Genomic DNA, 19,861 nt, shown 5'->3' on the forward strand with positions numbered 1-19,861 from the left:
GACAGAGGGTCAAGTGTCCTGCATCCTGATAGGGCAGCCAGTGTGGTATGAAAACTCCTCCTACAAGCTTTAACCAAGTCACAAGACTGCTATTTACTGCTGATGATAAAAGGTATTTAGCAGTTTATATTTACTAAAATAATTGCATTTCCTTGTTCTGTGTACTGTGGGAGACCAGATATAGTGAATGCAGGGTCCTGGGTTTAGTGACACTTCAATACAGGGCACTTTCCCCCCTTCCTGCCCAAGCCAATTTCCAGCTTTCAGCGTTGTTGCTGTTTAAATGACAATTGCGTGGTCATGCTACGCTGTACTCAAACAACATTTTTATCATTTTCTTCCCACAAATAGAGCTTTCTTTTGTGGTATTTGATCACCTCTGCGGTTTTAATTTTTTGCTAAACAAATAAAAAAAGACCGAAAATTTAGAAAAAAAGTTTTTCTTTTGTTTCTGTTATAAAATTTTGTAAATAAGTACGTTTTTGCCTTCACTGATGAGCACTGATAAGGTGGTACCGATGAGGTGGCACTGATGATGGACACTCATAGGTGGCACAGATGGGTACTGATGGGTGGCACTGATTGTCATCACTGATTAGAAGGTACTGGCAGGTATTGCTGGTGGGCACTGATTGGCATGTGTGGGCACACATGGCCACCAGGGATGCCATCCCTGGTGGTCATCAGTGGTGGCCATCCCTGGTGGCATCCCTGGGGGTCCTGGGTGGGCATCCGAGGGGGGGCTGCGCTGATAAACAATCCGTGCACACACCCCCTGTCAGAGGATCAGCTGATCTGCTCTCTACTTGCCCCTGTCAGACATGAATGAGTAAAAGCCGATAAACGGCTCTTCCTGTTTACATCGTGATCAGACGCGGCTGATCATGTGGTAAAGAGTCTCTGTCGGAGACTCTTTACCTAGATCGTAGTTGCGGTGTGTCAGATTGACATGCCGCAACAAGAATCGCTGCGATGCCCCCGGGGGCATGCAGGGGCTTGTTATCCTGACCACCTTCGGTCAGGATATCGCAACCACTTTGCTGACATCATTTTGCTATATGGCGGGCGGCAAGTGGTTAATCTTGAATATCTCTATGTGGTGGGAAATATAAATAACCAGCTATATGGTTTGGATGCAAAAATTGAATCCATAGTGTGTGTGTGTGTGTGTGTGTGTGTGTGTGTGTGTGTGTATACAGTGGATATAAAAAGTCCAGACACCACTGTTAAAATGTCAGGTTTCTGTGATGTAAAAAAATGAGACAGATAAATCATTTCAGAACTTTTTCCACCTTTTTAATGTGACCTATAAACTGTACAACTTAGTTGAAAAACAAACTGAAAGCTTTTAGGTGGCGGAAAGTAAAAATAAAAAACTAAAATAATATGGTTGCATACAGTGGTGATCGAAAGTTTGGGCACCCCAGGTAAAAATGTTTTTTAATGTGCATAACGAAGCCAAAGAAAGATGGAAAAATCTCCAAATGGCATCAAATTATAGATTAGACATTCTTATAATATGTCAAAGTTAGATTTTTTTTTTCCCATCATTTACACTTTCAAAATTACGGAAAACAAAAAATGGCGTCTGCAAAGGTTTGGGCACCCTGCAGAATTTATAGCATGCACTGCCCCCTTTGCAAAGCTGAGACCTGCCAGTGTCATGGATTGTTCTCAATCATCGTCTGGGAAGACCAGGTAATGTCAATCTCAAAGGTTTTAAATGGCCAGACTCCTCTGACCTTGCCCCAACAATCAGCACCATGGGTTCTTCTAAGCAGTTGTCTAGAAAACTGAAACTGAAAATTGACGCTCACAAAGCTGGAGAAGGCTATAAGAAGATAGCAAAGCGTTTTCAGATGTCAATATCCTCTGTTCGGAATGTAATTAAGAAATGGCAGTCATCAGGAACAGTGGAAGTTAAAGCAAGATCTGGAAGACCAAGAAAAATATCAGACAGAACAGCTCGCAGGATTGTGAGAAAAGCAATTCAAAACCCACGTTTGACTGCACGATCCCTCCAGAAAGATCTGGCAGACACTGGAGTTGTGGTACACTATTCCACTATAAAGAGATACTTGTACAAATGTGGTCTTCATGGAAGAGTCATCAGAAGAAAACCTCTTCTACGTCCTCACCACAAAAATCAGCGTTTGAACTTTGCAAATGAACATATAGACGAGGCATTTTGTAAACAAGTTCTGTGGACCGATGAGGTTAAAATAGAACTTTTTGGCCTGAATGAGCAAAGGTATGTTTGGAGAAGAAAGGGCACAAAATTTAATGAAAAGAACCTCTGTCCAACTGTTAAGCATGGGGGTGGATCAATCATGCTTTGGGGTTGTAGGCACAGGGAACATTTCACGAGTAGAAGGAAAAATGGATTCAATAAAATTTCAGCAAATTTTGGATGGTAACTTGATGCCATCTGTGAAAAAGCTGAAGTTAAAGAGAGGATGGCTTCTACAAATGGATAATGATCCTAAACACACCTCAAAATCCACAGGGGATTACATCAAGAGGCGTAAACTGAAGGTTTTGCCATGGCCTTCACAATCTCCTGACCTCAACATTATTGAAAATCTATGGATAGACCTTAAAAGAGCAGTGCGTGACAGACAGCCCAGAAATCTCAAAGAACTGGAAGACTTTTGTAAGGAAGAATGGGCAAAGATACCTCAAACAAGAATTGAAAGACTCTTGGCTGGCTACAAAAAGCGTTTACAAGCTGTGATACTTGCCAAAGGGGGCAGTACAAGGTAATAACTCTACAGGGTGCCCAAACTTTGATGATGGAAATAAAATCTAACTTTTTTTGACATACTATAAGAATGTCTAATCTGTAATTTGATGCCATTTGGAGATTTTTCCATCTTTCCTTGGCTTCGTTATGCACATTAATACACATTTTTACCTGGGGTGCCCAAACTTTCGATCCCCACTGTAAGTGTGCACACCCTTAAACTAATCCTTTGTTGTAGCCCCTTTTGATTTTATTACAGCACTCAGTCTTTTTGGGTATGAGTCTAGCAGCATGGCATATCTTGACTTGGCAATATTTGCCCACTCTTCTTTGCAAAAATACTCCAAATATATCAGATTGCGAGGGCATCTCCTGTGCACAGCTCTCTTCAGATCACCCCACAGATTTTCAATCGGATTCAGGTCTGGGCTCTGGCTGGGCCATTCCAAAACTTTAATCTTCTTCTGGTGGAGCCATTCCTTTGTTGATTTGGATGTATGCTTTGGGTCATTGTTATGCTGAAAGATGAAGTTCCTCTTTAAGTTCAGCTTTCTAGCAGAAGCATGAAGGTTTTGTGCCAATATTGATTGGTATTTGGAACTGTTCATAATTCCCTCTACCTTGACTAAGGCCCCTGTTCCAGCTGAAGAAAAACGGCTCCAAAGCATGTTGTTGCCACCACCATGCTTCACGGTGGGTATGGTGTTCTTTTGGTGATGTGCAGTGTTTTTGTGCTTAACCTAACATTTAGAATTATGGCTAAAAAGTTCAACCTTGGTTTCATCAGACCATAACACATTTTCTCACATGCTTTTGGGAGACTTCAGATGTGTTTTTGCAAAATTTAGCCGGGCTTGGATGTCATGTCATGAATGTGGATGGATGAGCCATGGATGGAGCATGAATGTGGATGGATGAGCCGTGGATGGAGCATGAATGTGGATGGATGAGCCGTGGATGGAGCATGAATGTGGATGGATGAGCCGTGGATGGAGCATGAATGTGGATGGAGCATGTGACGTCATTGCGTTTTTGTATGGGCTAACAAACGGACGTAGGAAGCACAACAGACGGAGACACCGCAACCTATTTTTATGCTATATCCCATTGCTCTTAACCTACTGCAACATTGTAAGTGCGATTCTTTTTATTCTCAATAAATCACATTTTTGTACATACTGCACTATGGAAGTTTTTCGTTTCATATTCCCGAGAATTATCTGCCGCTAGTTGCTGTTCCGGTACTGTCTTTGGTTTTGGGGAGACCGAATTCTCTGTGCTGGGCGAGATTGCCGTGATAGCAATCATCGCAGTCTGGTAAGCGGATTATATTACTCACCTTGGGTGTGAAGTCACACGGAGGATACCCCTTCTTTTTCCTGCATCTACATGGATGGGTGTCATTTTCTTGTTTATTCATGGACTGATATCTAACGGGACTTTTTTTCTTCATATATTTCACTTGTAAAGTTTTTCATATGTTTTCATATTATGATTATGTTTTTATATGATTACTCACCATTGATCTATGCTGGCATCTTTGAGACTCTGCCTTAGTTTTCTTTGGTCACAATTTGTTTTCACATCAAGTTGTGTTTTTTTTTTTTTTTTTTTTTTTTTTTTTCCACATGTCATTTTTAGTGCTGCATCTTTCATGTTCCTGTTTGCTATTTTGGAGTTTGATACTAAACTTTTAGGTGCTGGCAGCTTTATCTATTATATTTGTTATTCACTCATTATTTCTAGCGCAGCTTCAGCCTTCGGGCTTTGTTTTTTTTTCAGGGATGGAGCATGGCTGAGCATGAATGTGAATGGAGCCCGACAGTCATGGACATTCCCGGGGGCATGGAGCACGATTCTGGGAGGGTGTTATAGTACCCCCTCCCAGAGTTATCCGACAGTGCTGTAGCAGTTTTAATGTCTAGACTACCTTCTACACTTTTGAAGGCCCTGGAGCACCAGGACAATGGAAACGCCCACAAAAGACCCCATTTTGGAAAGTTAACACCAAAACATATATTCTATGAGGCGTAATGTGTCTTTTGAACATGTAACACAAAGTTGTCCATTTATAAGAGCTATTATAGCATGTACATAGCAAAAATTACACCCCAAAATACATTCTGATACTCCTGAATACGCGATACCACATGTGAGACTTTTTACACAGCCTGGCCACATACAGAGGTGCAACATGCAGGGAGCACCATCAGGTGTTCTAGGGACATACATTTCAAATCTAATTGGACTACCTGTTACACTTTTGTGAGGCACTGATGAGCACTGTGGTGGCACGGATGAGCACTAATGTGGCACAGATGAGCAAGGGATGGAGTATGGATGAGCCTGAATGTGGATGGATGAACCAGGGATGGAGCATGGATCAGCATGAATATGGATGGTTGAGCCAGGGATGGAGCATATGGATGAGCATGAATGTGGATGGATGAGCCAGGGATGGAGCATGAATGAGCCGGGGATTAATGTGGATGGATGAACCAGGGATGGAGCATGGATGTGGATGGATGAGCCAGGGATGGAGCATAGCTGAGCATGAATGTGGATGGAGGCGGTCATGGACATTCCTGGGGGCGCAGGAGCGCAATTCTGGGAGGGCGTTATAGTACGCCCTCCCAGAGTTATCCGACTGTGCTGTAGCTGTTTTTCGGCTATGGCCCAGTCAGCAAGCGGTTAAGCTTTCCACACCTTGGCCTGTGTTTTCAGATGTCTTTCCCATGTGTGTTTGTTAGAGATGCCAAGCGAACAAGAGGATTTTGGAATAAAGCAGTATTTAGATAAGTATAAATATAAGATAGCTGTGAACTTGGAACAATAATGTTCAATATACTCCAATGGAGCCTGCCCTGTGTGGAAGGGGCTTTAGTGTTAAGATGCCTCATTATTTTAATGATTCATACAGGAGGGGGAACACAAGGATAACTTCATGAGTGTGCTGCTGTCCTTCATTGTCAAATCACGGGCTAGGGTGGATCGTATAACAGACTATATTGCTGAAAGGGAAACCCCTATTGAAATAAGATATTGGTTACTTTGGGAGTGTGCTGTTTTAAAGGATACCTTGGAACAAGTTACATGTTCCACCTGTATTTAAGGGGGGGCATGTAACATGTTCCATCATCTGCAGCTCTCTCCCCTCTGCTGCCCTCTTTGTGACAGCAAGCCAGGGATCTTCTCCCCACCCCTGCTGTCAGTTTTTTTAAAACAGCACGGGCAATGCGGGGCTCCGCCCACACGGCAGCATCATTCATATAGTTTCAACTGAATGAATGCCTACAAGTACGGCCAGCCATTGCAGGTGATGGCTTGTAGTTTTCAGTGGGCTGTGAGGGCACTGGTCAGCATCCTCATAGTTTATCGATCTTCCTGCTCTCAAGTAAATGTCTGCCCATATGAGGTTCGGGCAGACAGCTATGCTGAGAGTCTGCAGGAGCTGGGCATTGCACCTGCAGTCTGCTGGCCACTGATACAATGTTCTGCAGGCTTTTTAGAAAAAAAGTCCTTTTATTTTTATTTATTTTTTTAAAGGTGAACTTATCCTTTAAATGAGTAATCCAACTTATAGAATTGCATTTTGAGAAGAAACAGTAAAGCACAAACTTTGTGTAGCAATGTCGAACTTCCAAGTTAAAACACTTCACTTTTCACTTTTATGTTTTGCAGCTGTACATTAAGCTGCTACCAGGTTTGTGTAGGTTTTTCATGAATAAGCCTATATCTGTTTCTGATTTGTATATTTCCCTTTATGGCTTTGAGATTAATTTTAACACCCTGATGTTTATTTTTTTCTTTTAGCATTGATGGACTGAAGAATAATGGGGAAGAAGGGGAATCAGATCCTGAAGAAATCCCCGAAGATACCAGTCTGGTGACTTTGGGGTATGATTATAACCGTAAATCTTACATGATATGGATGAATAAAGGTCTTTCAGTGCATCCAATATGCATAAAAGGACAGGATGTTAACGTTCATTATAGGCCTCTTACCTTGCATAACATTATAGGTTAGTGAAGGAGGATGATATTTTGTCTTTATTTAGCTACATATTTGACATCAGAGGCTTTGAATTTGTGATTTTTGACACAGGATTTGAAGCCTGTGTGACTCAGTGTCGTAGTAGTAGTATAATGCTGCTTATATATAAGGCCACCTGATACTTATCTATTCATTCTTTATGTACAGTTGTGTTTAAAAGTTGACAGGGTCTGGTAATGGGGGTCCCTATCCCTAGTTGGCTGTATGATAGTTCAGGTATGGTGGGATTGGGCCCCTGTGTATGGGCATGAGGTGTTGTCAGTCAACAAGGTGCAGGGTGAGGTTGATGGAGTGCGGCTACTGGATCCTGGCCAGCATAGTGTGGCTCTGCCACCACGTCGTGTCTGCCTAGTTGTTCTAGTCCAGGGGTCTCAAACTGGTGGCCCTCCAGCTGTTGTGAAACTACAGGTCCCATGAGGCATTGCAAGGCTGACCGTTACAAGCATGACTCCCACAAACAGAGGCATTATGGAACTTGTGGTTTCGCAACAGCCAGAGGGCCGGCACTTTGAGACCCCTGTTCTAGTTGGTGCCGTGCTGGAGGGAGGGCTATCCGCTTTCACACAGGTGACAGGACTTGGTGACTCTGGTCTGCATACAGTACTCCTCCAGGGGGGAGCCGCATATATTGGAGGCCACTGCCGTCATATTGAAGGCAGCATTGTCGAGCTCTGGCATTAAGCGCTGCGGCAAGCCACCCTCGGAGCACTTGTTCATGACCTCCTGATCACCCTCAAGCAGAAGTAGTATGGACAGGGTGATCAGTGCAGGAGGCCACATCGTCTGCTCCATGGGCTCCCCAGAGGGGATCACTGTGTGTTTAGAGACGAGCCTGCAGTGTCATCTGGGGAGCTGGCTCTCAAAGGGCGGGGAGTTCTTTGCCTTGGAGTAGTGTACACCAGAGCTTTTGGCCTCTGTACACAGGGAGAGATGGAGGAGACTCCAGGGATCCCGGGGTTCTGTACCGAGCTCCGCTCTATGGGGCAGGAGAAATGGTCCAGCCGAGGACACGTGGTGGGGCATGGCATAGTGCAAAACAGTGTATGCTGACGGGGGCCCGCGGTTTCTGGGTGCCGTGACAACCCGGCACCTGGGAATTGTCGAGCCCTTCCTTGGAGAAAATATACAGCGCGTACCATTTTTAAAGAAAACCTGAGTGAGCAAAACTCATTTCTTATGGGATTCATATTAAACTGTAGGTCATAACAGAATTGCACAATCATAAACAAAACATGGCAACAAGTAAACAAATGAAATGACCCCTATTCAAAAGTCTGCATACCCTTAGTTCTTAATACTGTGTGTTGCCCTTTTTAGCATCAATGACGGTGTGCAGTCTTTTGTAATAATGGTCTATGAGGCCCTGAATTCTTGCAGGTGGTATAGCTGTCGATTCGTCTTGGCAATATGCCTCCAGGTCATGCAAAGTCTTTGGTCATCTTGCATGAACCGCATGTTTAAAATCTCCCCAGAGTGGCTCAATAATACTAAGGTCAGGAGACTGTGATGGCCACTCCAGAACCTTCACCTTTTTCTGCTGTAGCCAGTTGTAGGGTCAGCTTGGCCTTGTGCTTAAAGTGGTTGTAAACCCTCCCTAGTGACTATTACCTATAAGTAAGCCTAGAATAACACTTGCCTATAGGTAGTGGAAATATCTCCTAAACATGTGCCGTTTAGGCGATATTTCACTTGTAGTGCGCCGATGATGTATTCGGCGCATGTGCTGTGAAGAAACAGACCTCCGTGCTGTTTCTTCCCCCAGCGTGTGCCAATTACTGACGGCTCCCGCGTACATGTGCGGGAGTGACGTCATGCGGCTCCAGCCAGTCACACTCCAGTTTACACCCCCTTGGAGCAGGGCTTGACAAATTTGCTTTGAATCTAGAGGCCAGCTAAAAAAGTTTGGAGCCAGGTGAGGGGGGGGGGGCAGTGGGATAGGTGGGGTGCAGCGGGACACGGAGTGGGATGTGGTGTTGTACAGGGGGTATGGGGGTGGGGAATGGTGCAGATAGGGGCCCCTTGGTTAGGGGGGTTTTGTCACTCGCTGGGGTGCAGGGTGAGGTTGATGGAGTGCTGGTACTGGATCCCAGCCTGGCAGGGTCTGGTAATGAGGGTCCTGTCCCTAGTTGGCTGTATGATGATAGTTCAGGTATGGTGGGATTGGGCCCCTGTGTATGGACATGGGGTGTTGTCAGTTTCACATTTCACTTGTAGTGCGCTGATGATGTAAACGGCGCATGCGCTGTGAAGGAACGGACCTCTGTGCCGTTTCTTTCCCCAGCGTGTGCCGTTACTGACGGCACCCACGTGCATGCGCGGGAGTGACATCACGCGGCTCCAGCCAGTTGCAGAGCCCCGGAGTCTGTGGCCCCCGGAAGGAAGAGGGGCGAAGATGGATGCAGCCTGCACAGGGGACAGCAATGAATTTGTTTGCAGGTGTCACATAATGGGCTAGTATGCAATGAATACTAGCCCATAATGCTTTTAATTTGCAGGCATTGCAGGGAGCAAAAGAGGAAGTAAAACCCATTAGGGTTTTACTTCCTCTGTAAGGTCATTGTCAAGCTGGAAAGTCCCATGGTTCGCAATGGGGATGGTATTCCATTCTATTTATTCTATTCTATTTTGGTCTTGTCACTCCAGGTTCCAGTATGCCAGAAGCTGTGAGGCGTGTTAAGGTGTTGTCAGGCATATTGTAACCCGTTTTTTTTTTTTTTTGTGGCATTAGTGCAGTAAAGGCTTCTTGGCAACTTGACCATGCAGCTCATACTCTTTAAGTATTGTCGTATTGTGCTTCTTTAGGCTGCATTCACACCTTTGCGTTTCAAAGTTGCGTGTTTGGCGCGTTTTTGCCACGATTTTGTGCAGGTCACCAATGTAAAAAGCAGAAAAATACCTGTAATATGCCCCAAAGAAGCTCGTTCTTTTTTGAGCTTAAGGCGTTTTTCAGGTGTTTTGCTTCATAGTTACATAGTTACATAGTTAGTAAGGTTGAATAAAGACACCAATCCATCCAGTTCAACCTGAGTGAGTGTGGGTCTACAACCCTGACCCTTGTCCCTAACCCTGAACATCGCACACTCACATCAATCCCTACCCTCAATCCAAGGTCCCCATTCATATACTAGGGCCAATTTTGGACAGAAGCCAATTAACCTACCAGCATGTCTTTGGAGTGTGGGAGGAAACCGGAGAACCCGGAGGAAACCCACGCAGGCACAGGGAGAACATGCAAACTCCAGGCAGGTAGTGTCGTGGTTGGGATTCGAACCAACGACCCTTTTTTACTGCTAGGTGAGAGTGCTAACCACTGCACCACTGTGCCGCTTCAGGTGACAAAACGCTCAGATGTGAACAGGTGCCATTGAAATTAATGGGATTTTGCTTGTCGGGCGTTTTTCAGGCATTTTACAGGCGTTTTATGAGCTGGAAATGTTCAGGTGTGAACGCAGCCTGCAATAACCATGTTGTCTTTTTCCAGAGCAGCCTGTATTTCTCCTTTGGGTTTTTCTTTGTATTCTGAACAGCTCTTCTGGAACTTGTGGCTGCAATCTTTCTTGGTCTACCTGACCATGGCTTGGTATCAAGAAATCCCTCAATTTTCCAATTAATAAGTGATTGAACAGTACCGGCTGGCATATTCAAGGCTTTAGATATCTTGTTTATATCCTTTTCCATCTTTTTTTTTTTTTTTTCAATCAAATAATTTTTTATAGATTTTTTCCATTATATAACAAAAACATATAAAACATTTCTATCACATAATCCCACCCAACAATAAAGCCAAAGAGAAAACCAAAAAACAACCTTCCACGTTTGCGTTCACCAGACTATATTTCAATCATTATTCAGACCCCTCCAACACATTATTACACCTAAATGGTGCATATATTCATATGTACCCTCCAGGGTAGCCCTCCAAGATTCTATCTTACTAACTTTCCACAGTACCATTAATATACTCAACTGACCGCTCAGGTAGATTGGGGACCAACCACCAATGCCAAATTTTCACAAATCATTTGTAGAGATGAATATATATTTCCTGAAGTCCCTGTTTAGAACGTCTTACAGTTACTGCCAAATCTAGAATTGATAAAGGGTTATATTTTAATAAAAAGGTCCCTGCTTGACTCTGCAAAGCTTGCCGTAGCTGTCCAATGTTTTATTGGACAATTGATATTTCTCTGTCAGTTTATCAAATGATTGCAAAACATCATTATCAAAAAGTTGACTAAGAAGCAAAATGCCAGACTTTTTCCACAAATCAAAATTTTGCGCCACTTCAGGTAATTGTAAATTTTTCCATATGGTCATATATTGAGTAAATCCCTCATACTGAGTGTCAGGATTTGGACCATGGTCCAACATATGTATTAGATAAAATGTAGGATATCCCACGTTTACTGTAAAAATGGGATGCTACTATTGCACTGTGGGTCTATCGGCAATTGAGAAAATATAATTTGTTGTATGGGATCCTCACAATCTATATTATTCCATCCATACAATTACTGGAGTTGACACGCCAGGTAATACAACCTGGCATTAGGAACAGCCAAGCCTCCTCCATCCTTAGGCAACTGCAAAATTTCCAATCTAATCCAGGGATGTTTATATCTCCAAATAAGATCTCTAAACAGGGTATCTATTTGTTTAAAATATTTCCGTGGAAGCCATATGGGGCAATTATGTAACAAATATAATAATTGTGGCATCCATATCATCTTTATCAAATTAGCTCTACCCATTGTTAATTCAGCTTACTCCAGATTTTCCCCACTTGCCCAAACCGCTTAACCAGCTAACAACCGCGCTATAGCCGAATGACAGCTACAGCGCGGCTTGATAACTCTGGGAGGGAGTACTGTGACGCCCTCCCAGAATCGCCTGCTCCCTGGGACACGCACACATGAGTTTCAGTGACCGACAGGTTCCGAGGACCTGGCGCTTCACGGATCACGGTAAATGGCCGCTGGCAGCGACCGTTTACCACGTAATCTCTGTCAAATGACAGAGCGATCACTTGTAAACTAACCAACGTCATGTCTGGTTCCTCTCTCCCCTCTCTGTACCGGTCGGTACAGTGTGAGCGCAGAGGGGAGAGATCGGGTGCAGCAGTGCTGTGGGCTGCATCTGTATTGTCCACAGCGCTGATCTGCGCCAATTCGGGGACTCATCCATCCATGCTCAGCCATGCCCATCAATACTCAGCCATGCCCAGCCATACCCATTCATGCTCATCCATGCCACTACAGTGCTCATCGGTTATGTTTACCAAAGATATGTAGCAGTATAAATTTTGCCCAAAATTTATGAAGAAAAATTACTAATTTGCTAAATTTTATGACCGAAATGAGGAAAATGCTGAAAACTGGTCTGGTTAGGAAGGGGGTTTAAGTGCCCAATGGGCAAGTGGTTAAATAGTGGGTTCAAATTCCTCTCCACATATGTACTCGTGATGTGACTTGTACACCTAGATATTTAAATGTAGAGACTACCGCAATTTGAAAAGCAGAAGTTGTCAGACTGGTCACCAGGGGGGGTCCACAGGTAGAAGGACTGACTTACCTGTGCCACTTGGGCAGCATAAAGGAGTTGTATCCATCTTATAGCTGAGATCCAAAACCAAATTTTTCTAAACAATGCCATAAAAAATCCAATTCTATGCTATCAAAAGCTTTTGCTGCATCAAGCGACAATATAGCGATATTACCCAAGTTTTCAGACGGAATCTGTAGATTAAGAAATACCTTATATTGACTGCAGTAGATCTATTTGGGGTGAAACCAGATTGGTCTATATGCACTATCCTAGATATTACTTTCGCCAGTCTAGTGGCTAACGCTTTCGCCAATAGCTTCACATTTGAAGTGAGCAATGAAATTGGGCGATATGATTCAGGGTTGTTAGAAGTTTTATCAGGTTTTAACAAATCTATAATAATGGCTTCATTCATGGAAGGTGGGAGATAGCAATAATAACAATTCAGACAACAAATAGTCTCCATAAAACCTAAAACCTTAAAGACCGTCTGCACCTGGGGCTTTATTATTAGGCAAACTGGCAGAGGCGATTTGAAGTTCCTCTAATGTCAAAGGCTGATTTAACAGATAGTTCTGTTAACGTAATAGAATTAAGAAAAAGTTGCAATTCAGCCTCCTTATAGGATACTTTACTACTATACAGGTTTTTAATTCCTCAGAATTGAGTGATTCCATAATTTATTCCCTGTGCTTGTTCTATAAATCTGTTACTGGTCACCACAATTATTTTTCTTGATTTCTTTTAGTGTTTCTTAAAGCCAGAAAGTTACCATTTGGAATGCCTTTAGTTTTAGGCCATTTCTGTGATCTGCTTTTTTTCTACAACAATAAACAACTGAAGGAACATCCTCAGGGACTGGTGATTCCATAATTTTTGCCAGGGGTTGTAGCAGTGAATAGGATAGTTGCAGGGTCTGCAGTTTTTTTTTTATCTCTTAAAATTTAACACGCTGTTTTTGTACTTCAAGAGAAAAGTCAGGAAAAAACATAACTTTACTTCCATTAAAAACAACTTCCTTCAGTGATCTAGCTCTTCTGAGAATAGAATCTTTCTGGTTGATTAAGTAATCTTATTAGAAATGGCTTGGGGGGGGCTCCTGCTGGTAAATGCCTACTAGGTACTCTGTGTGCTCTTTCAACCCAGAAATAAAGATATTCTTTCCCTATTGTTTCTCATAGCCATGTTTCTGCAAATTCTGTGGGGTTTGCTCCCTCAGAATGCTCTGAGACCCACCAGCCTAATATTATTGCGTCGAAAAATGTTTTCGAGATCGTCCAGCTTTCGAGCATTGATATCTGATTTTTTTTCATCACTTCTTTATTATCTTTGCCCAGTGGCTGTGAAGTGTCCTCTAATTCTTTAACCCGATCTTCCAAAGCAGACATTTTTTCCCTTATTTTCTGTACATCCTGGTGTAGAAAAATAAATTCTTCCCTGCACTTGCCCGGTTAAATTGCCTATAGAATTCTGACATTGTTGTACCGCTTTACATTCTTTTTTAATGCATGAGTACTGTGTGCATATGGAAAGTGCAGCTGAATAAATTGTTCAGCCTGCAGATTGTCATGAATACAGTCAGTATTCTGTGTTGATTAGTGTTTTTCATGGAATTGGTTCAGTTGTAAGACAATCGATAATGAGTATATGTAAAGGGGATTAATGATGCAAGATTCACAAGGTATGGATAATGTTACTATTTTTATTGTGTTTTTATTTATATATATATTTTTTATCCAGGGTTCGGAAGAAAGCAGTGGAACGACGCAAAGAATTAATAATTGACAGAGCATGCAGGATGGAGACTTTCATGTATGAAATGGTAAGTTAGTTGGATATAGTGGTTTATTTTTTATTCTTTTATTCATTTTTAAGAGCCCTTTCACACTGGGGAGGTTTGCAGGCGTTATTGCGCTAAAAATACCGCCTGCAAACCGACCCAAAACAGCCTCTACTGTTTGTTCAGTGTGAAAGCCCAAGGGCTTTCACACTGAAGCGGTGCGCTGGCAGGAGAAGAAAAAAACTCCTGCAAGCCGCATCTTTGGAGCGGTGAAGGAGCGGTGTATTCACCGCTCCTAAACCTCTCCTGCTCATTGAAATCAATGGGGTAGCGCGGCTATACCGCAGCAATACCGTGGCTATAGCCGCGCTATGCGAGCGGTTTTAACCCTTTTTCGGCCACCAGCGGGGGTTAAAACCGCACTGCTAGCGGGCGAGTACCGCCGCAAAAACGACGGTAAAACAGCGCTAAAAATAGCGCTGTTTTACCGCCGACGCCCCCACTGCCCCAGTGTGAAAGGGGCCTTAGCGTGACCAAGGCATACTAAATAAGCTTACCCTAATGGTTTAGAGTAAAGATTTATTTTTGTCTTAGGTCTTTAAACTGATGTTTTATGTGTTTTACAAATACACTTTTCATACATGACGCTTGATTCCTAGACTATTATGTGTTAGCTGAAGAGAGGGCACATTATTAGCTGTCTCTATTGAGACAGACTGTCTCAGATTGAAACCTCTGAGAGAGGGGGAGAGAAAGGTGGGATAAATAATTTCTATGACTCATTTACATGTATATGCTTGAGCTTGAATTATTAAGTCCTTTAAGGTTTTTTTTTTTTTTTTTAACAAGAGATAAGGATAAACAGTAAAAATGTGAAAAATAGCCTAAATGTCACCTGCTGGCTAGATATGAGGTACAAAATAATATGTAGCACTTGATTTTTGGCTAAAAGGAAGGCTCTTTTAAAACTACAATGCTGTACAGTGTTGAAAAAGTATTCATACCCCTTAAGATTTTTCACATTTTGTCATGTTACAACCAAAAACGTAAATGTATTTTATGTGATAGACCAACACAAGGTGGCACATAATTGTGAAGTGAAAGTAAAATGATAAATGATTTTCAAAATGTTTTACAAATATGTAAAAAGTGTAGCATGCATTTGTATTCAGCCCCCCCAAGTCAATACTTTGTAGAACCACCTTTCACTGAAATTACAGCTGCAAGTCTTTTTGGGTATGTCTCTACCAGCTTTGCACATCCTAGAGCAGGCATGTCCAAAGTCCGGCCCGTGGGCCAATCGCGGCCCGCGGTCCAGTTTTGCACGGCCCGCCTGGTTATCTAAACCAGCCTTTCTCAGCCAGTGTGCCGCGGGATCAGGGCTGTCAGATGAGCCAGATCCCCTGCCGAACTGTACATCGGCACTGTGAGAAGATCCGTCAGCCTCAAAAGTGAAAGTAAAGTGCAGGGGAGTGTGCTGTGCTCTCTGCTTCCCCCTACAGTGCAGTACCCGGCTGAATGAGGAAGTTGGAAAGGTACAATACTGTGATTGAAGCTAGATGCGTTTTAAAAGGGCTTTATTCATGTGTCTGTGCATGTGTGTGTGTGTGTGTGCATGTGTCTGTATGTATGTCTGTGTGTGTGCATGTCTCTGTATGTGTGTGTGTGTGCATGTGTCTGTATGTGTGTGTGCGTGTGCGTCTGTATGTATGTGCGTGTGCATGTGTCTGTATGTATGTGTATGCATGTGTCTGCATGTGTATGCATGTGTGTGTATGTGTCTGCATGTATGCGTGTATGTTACTTTTAATCTGCCCCCCCCCCATTTCCTGTACCATCAGAACTGCTTTTGTAGGGCTTGTTTGTGATAGCAGCCAGGACTGCTGCTCCTCTGAAAAGCAATCCATGCACAGATGGCTTTTCAGAGGCATATGACAGGCGGTAAAGGGGCATTATGTTGCCTCCTCACCACCTGTTTTAAGCCCGTAAATGCAGCATCACTATACCGCATAGTTGCAGTGCAGCCCCATTCAGCCTGGGTATACCTCCAGCTGCAGCCACAGCATGTGTACACCCCCAGCTGCTCCCTCTGCAGCTAAAGGGGGAGAAGTTGGGGGTGGTAAAAACAGCTTAATCATGTGGTTTTACTGCCCCTCCAACCTGACATGTGAACAAGCCCTTGGTTCACATCTGTGTGGCTGCGTGCTACCTGTAGGGCAGCCCATTCATTTCAATGGGCTTCCCTACCCACAAAAATGCAGGTAAAGAAGTCCCGACCTTTTTTTTTTTTTTTGAATTGCACTGAGAATTAACGGTACCCCTAAAGAGCAGAGCATTCGCCTGTGTGTCGGGAACGAGCGCGACAAAGGCAAGAGAATTCTTGTTGGGCAGTGTATTAGTGCTCGAACGAACACACTTAGACCGAATTTTAATGGTTCAAAGAATGTCAGGCAAAATGGTCGGCCCTCACACATGTTCACTTCATCAAATCTGGCCCTCTTTGAAAAAAGTTTGGACACCCCCGTTTTAGAGTGAATGTTTTGCCCATTCTTCCTTGTAAAATAGCTCAGCTCTGTCAGATTGGATGGAGAGCATCTGTGAATAGCAAGTCTTGCCACAGATTCTCAATTGATTTAGGTCTGGACTTATGACTTTCTTTCAACAATGGCTTTCTTCTTACCACTCTTCCAAAAAAGCCAGATTTGTGGAGTACATGACTAATAGTTGTCCTGTGGACAGATTCTCCCAACTGAGCTGTGGATCTCTGCAGTTACCATGGGCCTCTTGGCTGCTTCTCTGATTTAATGCTCTCCTTGGCCAGACTGTTAGTTTAGGTGGACGGCCATGTCTCGGGAGGTTTGCAGTTGTGCCATTCTCTTTTTCCATTTTCGGATGATGGATTGAACAGTGCTCTGTGAGATGTTCAAAGCTTGGGATATTTTTTATAACCTAACCCTGCTTTAAACTTCTCCACAACTTCGTCCCTGACCCGTCTGGTGTGTTCCTTGGCCTTCACGATGCTATTTGTTCACTAAGGTTCTCTAACAAACCTCTGAGGGCTTCACGGAACTGCTGTATTTTATACTGAGATTAAATTACACACGGGTGGACTTATTAGGTGACTTCTGAAGGCAATTGGTTCCACTAGATTTTAATTGGGGGTATCCGAGTAGGTTGAAAGCAAATGCACGCCACACTTTTCAGATATTTATTTGTAAAAAAAATTGAAAATATTTATCGTTTTCTCTCCACTTCACAATTACGTGCCACTTTGTGTTGGTCTATCACATAAAATCCCAATAAAATGCATATATGTATATTATATACAATACATATATGATATATATGGTTGTAACATGACAAAATGTGGAAAATTTAAACAGGTATGAATACTTTTTCAAGACACTGTAAGTGCTCACACATCATGTTTATGTTTTTGCTATCAAGGACAATGTTTGCCTTGTATTTCCTACATCCTTGTATCTTTGGGCCATGAAAAATCTTTTGCTGTCTGCCTTAAGTTGATAATATACTGTACAATCTCTTTAAGAGCTACCATCATTTGTGTAGTGAAAGAACCTGTCTGGTTTGATGCACATTGAATGGATTGTTGAGGCATGTCCTTCTATTACATAGTTTTGGTAAATCTAAAGGAGATTTTTCAGAGATTGTACAGTCAGATTGTCAGATTGTCAGATTGTGTAGTGTATGGGCATCCTAAATCCTGAAATAATTTGCTTTCCCCTTACTACTTAATGGTGGCAAGGCAGCATTGCTTACTGTTGATGTAGAGGAAGTAGTGAAAGAGGGTACCCCCTTAAGGTTAGGCCATACTGCAGCTGGATTATCTGTGTCTTCTAGTGGCTGCAGCCATTTCTCTGAGCTGTCTTTTTCTGGGGTCAGTACATATTTACTAACTTAGCTGCTACATAATTCTGTTTTTCTTTAGGAAGCTGAAGTAGTTGACCGCCACAATTCTTGGGCCTGGCGGTCCACGTTACTGGGGTGGTCCTTTGTTCGTTTTTCATCATGTTTGCTGGGCACCAGGGTAAAGGACTGGACTTGACAGTCATATTTGGATAGTTATCACAGTGCAAAAAATGCAGTGCTATCTCCAGATCTTTGCCTAATCTGTATTGTTTAAAGATTATTCCAAGAACTGTAATCTTCATTCTTTAGAGTACTTCAGAGGTGCCTCTACAGTAGAAATGTAGCAGAGAATGTCGTACAGTTTTATGTGAAAATAGGAAAAAACTCTAGGAATTATCTTACTATTTAAATTGTGCTGGCTTACAAGTCCATCGAGGTGTATGCCACATTGTGAACTTCTACTGAGTGCCAGGAGTACAATCATCGCTATACTTCCACAGCTCTGACACTGGGCCTTTGGGTTCCTGATACAGAATCTGCAAAGCCATGTGCAGCCACTCTGCCCGCCCCTCCTCACCTCCCATCCAGTCACAGAACACTTTGCATTGTGTGAACCCATTCACAAAATACAAAGTCTTCCGTGAATGGACAGGAGAGGGGCGGGCAAACACAAAGCAGCTGCATCTCTCCTGTGATAACACTAGGAGTGTATAAGAGACAAATAGCTCCGCGCTTAGGCAATAAAGGAACTGCAGCCCCCCCCAGCACAGAAAAACAACTAAGTGAAATTCTGAATAATGTAGAGACCCAAATTTGGGGCTATCGGCGCTGTTCCACTAAACCCTGTCTAATATACAGAAGCTAGTAAGGTGCATAAAGTGAATGAATAAATAAATAAATAAATAGTGAGAACTAAAATAAAATATTATATATATGGGAATAGTAAACTTCCAACGTGTGTGTGTGAAAATGCCCACAAATATATAAAGTGCAATATGTGTTATCACCTTACTAAAATGGAAATGATCCGGAAAAATAAAAAAGTAAAAAAGATAGTGATAAATTGCCCAAAAATCATTAAAAAATTCCTAAATAAAAAATGGTGTGAATGTGTACATCAAAAAGTGCTAAACCATATAATAATAAGTGCACATAAAAGTGTTTGAAAATTGATTTTTAAATTATCAGTCCATAAAAATGTCCCAAAAAGAAAATAAGGGAAGAAAGTCCATAGAACATTCTTCTTAAAGTGCAATAATAAGTCTCTTCACACATCTAGCAATACTCTTGATAAGATAAACTCTTCCAGCCTTCCAAAGGAGCCCCCTATGTGCCCTCACTCACCGGAAGAATTCACCCCTGCAGGGGTATCAAGCCTGTAAGCCGTATCCTGCAGCAATGGTCCCTGGTGACAGTCCTCTGTTCGGATCTCCTCTCCTGGTATCCCGATCACTTCCCGTCACTCCCCGCAGTAACATCCATATGAAACAAGAATAAGCCCCATCGCGTAAATCCGTAAAAAACTTTGCTTTATTGGTAAAATTATAAAAAGGCAGCAGACAGTGCTCCACTGACCGGTTGACAGTCAAACACAACGTGGGGAAAGCAGCGCGGTGCGTAGGAGTGTAGCAATAGCAGTACTTTGGCGCTTAGTAAAATTGTCAGTTGTAAATAAAGAAGAAATCCACAAGACAGCATACATGTTGATGGAGTTAACCCATTGTAAACCAGCATGTTTTAAATATTAAGTTATTTGTGGCGTTCTGTAAGAATAAAAGTAAAAGCAATGTCTTTATCATACATCCCAGAACACAAAATCCATTATGATTGGGTTATGCTGCCACCTTCAGGTGATTGGTAACTGGCAAAA

General features: G+C 42.7%; 1 protein-coding gene across 1 annotated transcript in view; it reads left to right on the forward strand.

Moving 5' to 3' along the window:
* SNAPC3 (small nuclear RNA activating complex polypeptide 3) overlaps positions 1 to 19,861 on the forward strand; it is a 115,577-nt gene that overhangs the window by 31,443 nt on the left and 64,273 nt on the right. The window contains exons 2-3 of the mRNA XM_073635710.1: positions 6,557 to 6,640; positions 14,082 to 14,163. Of these exons, the coding sequence (XP_073491811.1) occupies positions 6,557 to 6,640; positions 14,082 to 14,163 (166 nt within the window). The remainder of the gene's footprint in view (positions 1 to 6,556; positions 6,641 to 14,081; positions 14,164 to 19,861) is intronic.

This window comes from Aquarana catesbeiana, linkage group LG01, assembly GCF_042186555.1.
Source record: "Aquarana catesbeiana isolate 2022-GZ linkage group LG01, ASM4218655v1, whole genome shotgun sequence".
In the NCBI taxonomy this organism is placed as follows: Eukaryota; Metazoa; Chordata; class Amphibia; order Anura; family Ranidae; genus Aquarana; species Aquarana catesbeiana.